The sequence below is a fragment of the Macrobrachium nipponense genome, chromosome 2 (genome assembly GCF_015104395.2).
Source record: "Macrobrachium nipponense isolate FS-2020 chromosome 2, ASM1510439v2, whole genome shotgun sequence".
Lineage (NCBI taxonomy): Eukaryota > Metazoa > Arthropoda > Malacostraca > Decapoda > Palaemonidae > Macrobrachium > Macrobrachium nipponense.
In genome coordinates this window covers 82521078-82527077 of record NC_087201.1, presented here as the reverse complement: position 1 = coordinate 82527077, position 6000 = coordinate 82521078, and the positions used below count along the sequence as shown (strand labels likewise).

Sequence of the window (6000 nt, the reverse complement as noted above, 5' to 3'; positions counted from 1 at the left end):
CGATGTTCTCCAGCTCGTTCACCACCTGCTGCGACTCGGCGTCGTCTTCGTCGTCTGCACCAGAAGAGAAATGGGCGGAGTCTCTTAATTCCGGATCTTTTTCTTTCTTTCTTTCTTTTTTAAGGATTTGGAATGTTGGAAGTTTATAGGAAAATGGAAACAATGAGCGTCACAAGATTAATTCCGAGATGTTTCTCAGCCTGAGCAAATAATAATAATAATAATAATAATAATAATAATAATAATGTATATATATATAATAATAATAATAATAATAATAATAATAATAATATAATAATAATAATAATAATTTCCAAGTGGATCTTGTCGGGATCTTTCTTGTCACCCCGCCATCCCTTGGGTGACAGAAGGGAATCTGGGAATTCAGAAGGCTTCAGGGAATTCAGTCTTCAAGAATACCCAGAAGCCTTCGTAATTCCCAAAAGCCTTCTATCGTCATCGGGAGATATCTATCTATCTATCTATCTATCTATCTATCTATCTATCTATCTACTACATATACGTATATATATATATCATATATACATATGTATGGTTATATGTAATACACACACATATTTATATATATATATATATATATATATATATATATATATATATATATATATATATATTATATGCATGTATATGATTTTTTTTGCTAAATTTATATCTATTTCTTTTTAAATATTGACATTTTGGTGGCAATGAAGCTCTCAAGAAAATCTCATATCATGTGCTGAGAGAAAGAATCACTGTCACCTCGTACCGTAATATCTTCATGTTTCCCTGAGGTTTTGGAATATTTCCGTCTCCAGCTCCTGCAAGGGCCAGAGAAATGCAAATCGGACTGGGGAACCGGATCTGGAGAGGGCTTAGGAACCTCAAGGTTGAGGCCCAAAAGCCCCAAAGGCTCCCCAGTCTCTTGGGGGTAACCTTGAAGGAAAGGGTCCGACCCAGAGGCTGCTTCCTCGGAGGAAGGCAGGTATACTGCCAGACTGGGGAAGTGATCCTGAAGAGGGTCCAAGAACTTCAAGAATGAGGGCCAAAAGCCAACCAGTCTCACCAGTCTCTTAAAGGTAGCCTTGAAGGTAAGGGTTCGTCCCAGAAGTTCATTCCTCGTAGGAAGGCACGTATCCTACAAGGCTGGGACCAATAATCCAACAAGGCTCACCAGTTTCTTGAGGGCAGCCTTGAAGGGAAGGGTCCGACCCAGAGGCTGCTTCCTCGGATAAAGGCAAGTATCCTGTCAGGGTGGGAAGCAGGCCTGGAGAGGGCCCAAGAACTTCAAAGATGAGGCCCAAAAGCCAACAAGGCTTGCCAGTCACTTGAAGGCAGCTTTGAAGGGAAGGATACGACCAAGAAGCTACTTCATCTGAGGTAGGCAGGTATCCTGTCAGGCCGGGGAAGTGAGCCTGGAGAGGGCCCAAGAAATTAAAGAATGAGGGCCAAAAGCCCCAAAGGCTCCCCAGTCTCTTGGGGGCTGCCTTGAAGGGAAGGGTCCGAACCAGAGGCTGCTTTGTAGGAGGAAGGCAGGTATCCTGCCAGGCTGGGGATTGCAGCCTTGGAGAGGCTCAAGAACTTCAAGGATGAGGACCAAAAGCCCACAAGGCTCACCAGTCTCTTGAGGGCAGCCTTGAAGGGAAGGGTCCGACCCAGAGGCTGCTTCCTCAGAGGAAGGCAGGTATCCTCCCAGGCTGGGGAATTGGGCCTGGAAAGGGCCCAAGAACTTCAAGGATAAGGGCCAAAAGCCCATAAAGCTCGCCAGTATCTTGAGGGTAGCCTTGAAGGGAAGGGTCCGACCCAGAGGCTGCTTCCTCGGATGAAGGCAGGTATCCTGTGGGACTGGGGAACCAGGTCTGGAGAGGGCCCAGGAACCTCAAGGTTGAGCCCCAAAAGCCCACAAGGCTGACCAGTCTCTTGAAGGTAGCCTTGAAAGGAAGGGTTCGTCTCAGAGGTTGCTTACTTATAGGAACGCAGGTATCCTCCCAGGCTGGGGAAGTGGGCCTGGGAAGGGCCCAAGAACTCAAGGATGAGGTCCAAAAGCTCACAAGGCTCTCCAGTCTCTTGGGGGCAGCCTTGAAGGAAGGGTCCGACCCGGAGGCTGCCTCCTCAGAGGAAGGCACGTATCCTGCTGGACTGGGTTAGGCCTGGTGAGGGCCAAAGGATTATTAGGGAGGTCAGGTCTTTGTTGGTACCACCAGAAGAGGAAGGCAGGATTCCTTGAAAGATCTGATCAGTATAACATTGCAGCTTGATTTCCCATTAATCGAATTCTCTTTACTAATCTATTTCTGTGTCAGATGATTAAAATAGTTATTTTTATTTTTATATTGTATTTTGCATCAGTTGGTTTGTTTAAAAATTCTTCCATGCCAAGAATTAAAGCAGGGGAAAGTGTAACTCGTACTATTGCCAACAGTCTCTCTGTAGCACTTTACACTAGTGGTTTAGTGCCCAACCTTGGGAATTTGAGAAATCGTTTCTTCTCAGAGTTCATTGATGAAGAGGGTAATTATCATCTTTCCTAGGATCTCGCAGAAGATATTTTCTAGAAAATTTATAACATTCAATTTATATTTACCATTTTATCCATTTCTTGGAAATTTTACGTTTTTATTCCCTTGAGGCCACATTATTTATTAATGGCATGATGATCATAGGTATAGCAACGTTGATTTTGTATGAAGTCAATGAGACACCCGAAGAGAAGAAGTCCTTAAAACAAAGAACCAAGTTCACGACTGGCAGTTGTGTTTAAATAGGGAGTCCTTCAACTGCTCTCCTGCCTTTAGCTAATGATAATCATAATAATAATTGTAAATTTACACATTGATACACTATCATAATGGGGATCAACGTGCGTAAACCCAGTGTAAAAAAAATTGATACTCTGGTTATCATTACTATGAATTGACAAAGACTCCAAACTCGAGAGATGAAACAAGCAAACAGTTTCAATTTTATATTTGCATTGACTCCATATGACTTCTGTTTGACTATTCACTCAACGAGTTTCAAGTCTGCAAGGGGTTCTTTGAATTACTCAAATGTAGCAACGAGTTTCAAAACTGCAAAGAGGTTCTTTGAATTACTCAAATGTAGCAACGAGTTTCAAAACTGCAAAAGGGGTTCTTTGAATTACTCAAATGTAGCAACGAGTTTCAAATCTGCAAGGGGGTTATTTGAAATACTTAAATGTAATGCCACTGGATTTGTCACTTGGTGGATATGTTAAAAACAAGTACGAGAGGCAAGATCACGTTAAGTCTTACAGAACAAGACGGCCAGGTGATCAGACTCCCTGATGAGTTTGTCGAGCATCTCGTCGGTGATGTCCTCGATCTCGTCCGTGTGAAGCTGCTCGATGAGCCAGCTCAGGACCTCCTCTTCGTTGTGCAGGTCTCCGTCGTAGAGCGAAGGAATCTGTCCAGAGGGAAAAATAAGGGATAGATCTGTGACTATACACTTGGCAGCACGCCTCCTGTGCCTCTCATGTTAATAAAGAGTTATGAATTGACGGGTATTACTTTCAGTAGAACCCGCGTGTATATGTATGTGTGTATGTATTTATACAAGTGTATGTAGACTTATATACATACGTAGCGGTTAAAATTTACAGGAGATTCTATATATAAATACATACATGCACTATATATATATATATATATAATAATATATATAATAAATAATATATATATATAATATATATATATCTATTATTATATATCATATATATATTATATATATATATATCTATATATATAATATATATAATATATATTCATGTATGTATGTATATAAATGTACATAGAAGCTACGGTCAAGTACTTTCATACGTGTGTATTATATATACAGACATACATACATACTACATACATACATACCTACACACACACGCGCCAACACACACAACAACCACCACACACACCACACACACACACACACACATATATATATATATATATATATATATATATATTATATAATTTTGCAAAGTAGTCAAAATTTTTTAACAGCTGGAGCAGCGCACCAGCACATGACTGCCTTTACCTCATGCTCGAAGTAGACGAGTGCAGGCGTATCTTCGATACCATACTCCTTAGCAGCGACCTCGTCAGCAATCTTCACGATGTGGATTCCTTGTTTGTCCAGTTCGTCGTCGATATTTTCGAGCTCCTGCAGACTGGAGGCGTCGTCCGTCTCATCACGATCATCTTCGGGAGGAAGACACGAAGAAATTAGTTTGTAAATTTACTCGTCGAAATCAGCGAGTTACAAGTTATGTAATGTCAAAAGGCTCGCGCGAACGATTTGTTCCCAAACAGGAGGTCATACTTGGAGAAAGCGAAAGTTAAAGAAGCTGGACAGCTAAGTAGAAAGTAAAAGAAGCAACGGTACGGAAATTGAAAGCATGAAAATGCTGCCGAAAGTGTGATGCCACGGAAGGCATTCAATAAATGGTATATACTCGTCTACGGAGAATGAAATATAAAATTGAGAATGATCATGATGATGAATAACAGAGAATGGACGAGCAAGAAGAATCCAATGAAATGAATAAACATTAAGTTAACGTTGACATACTTCAGTTGATTTGTTTTAAACATCCTTCCTTCTTCAGTTTATTGCAACGAATTTTTATGAAAATTTTAAATTCTTAACTGAGAGAAAACTAAAATCTAAACCTGTGCTGGAATGATAAAAATAACCGTATGAATCATATGAATCGGAACTTTCTTTGCAAGAATTGATTAAATTCGTTATTTTACAAGCACGTCTTATGAAAAATGTTAAAGTGAAATAATATCTAAGCCTAGGTAAACATCAAAACCATTTCTATTCATATTCCACGAAAATAAGAGAATTTGTAATTGCCTTTAGTAATAGTTGAAAAGCAAGAGAAAAATACTTTGTTACATAACGAAGTCGCAATAACTCTCATTACGGATGATAACCTGGAGTCACATAGCAAAAATAGTCATTGAAAACTGAAGCAACTATTCCATGTTTCTCCTGACATGAATTCAGTGAGTAATAAAAATGTGCTTAACGATATATTTATAGCGTTTCCTCCCATTGTGTAACACCAGAATTAGCCAAATTTGAATGAAAAAGCAGAGAGGAAAAGAAGCTTGATAGTATTTGTTTTACGACTGAAAAACGCAAGAGGCGTCTGCTTACAAAAGATCACAGCCAAATGGTCCATAGAATCTATGAGGGTGTTCAGGAGACCCGGCGTGACGTCATCGATAGTGTCGTCGTCGTCGCCCGTGTTCTTGTTCTCCACCAGCCACTCCAGAACCTTGTCTTCGTTCATCAAGTCACCTGGAATATCAAAAAGAAGAAGAAGAGAATTAGGCCGTAGTACCCTTCTCCAGATGGAGACTGATGAGCAATATAATGAAGAATGAATATGGAAAGAATGAAGATGGAAAGAACAAAAAACGAAGATTACTCATGCGATGGTCGAGGTGAAGTCTTATAAACTAAACATTTTTAAGAAGGAAAGGTAGTAGAAAATGGCATTTGAACATGCAATATTGCAGGGTGTCATTTAGATACCTAATTCTTTTTTCTTTATTTTTAATTAGTCCGTAGTAACCGTCTCTGGGTATAGACTGACGAGCAGAATGATGAATACTGTAATGAGGAAGTATGAACATAGAAAAAACGAAAACAAAAATTACTCATGCTATGTTCAGGGTAAAGTCTTCTAAACTGAACTCGAACTGTTCTGTTACCTTTCCTGCCTCAGAATATCGACTGATTTGTGGCTTTTAAAACTGTTGTCACGCCAGTCTAATTACCACCAATCAATCAATATTCCGACGAAGGAAACGTAGTAGAAACAGGTAAATGTAACATGCTATGCTACAGGTACTACATTGTAAATCAGAAGAAGGATCAATTCAGACTTCAACAGAAAGGGCGAGCGATGTTACACAACTTTTATACAAATACATCAATAAGAGAATCCTCATCCGCTTGAAAGGTCGT

General features: G+C 39.8%; 1 protein-coding gene across 11 annotated transcripts in view; it reads right to left on the bottom strand.

The window, feature by feature from the left end:
- LOC135220720 (uncharacterized) overlaps nt 1–6000 on the bottom strand; it is a 153783-nt gene that overhangs the window by 59831 nt on the left and 87952 nt on the right. For all 11 annotated transcript variants that reach the window (XM_064258141.1, XM_064258139.1, XM_064258140.1 and 8 more), the window contains 4 exons: nt 5185–5328; nt 4054–4217; nt 3276–3426; nt 1–54 (listed from right to left, as the gene is read on the bottom strand). The exon at nt 1–54 is cut by the window's left edge and continues 129 nt beyond it. In XM_064258141.1, coding sequence (XP_064114211.1) covers nt 1–54; nt 3276–3426; nt 4054–4217; nt 5185–5328 — 513 coding nt within the window. The remainder of the gene's footprint in view (nt 55–3275; nt 3427–4053; nt 4218–5184; nt 5329–6000) is intronic.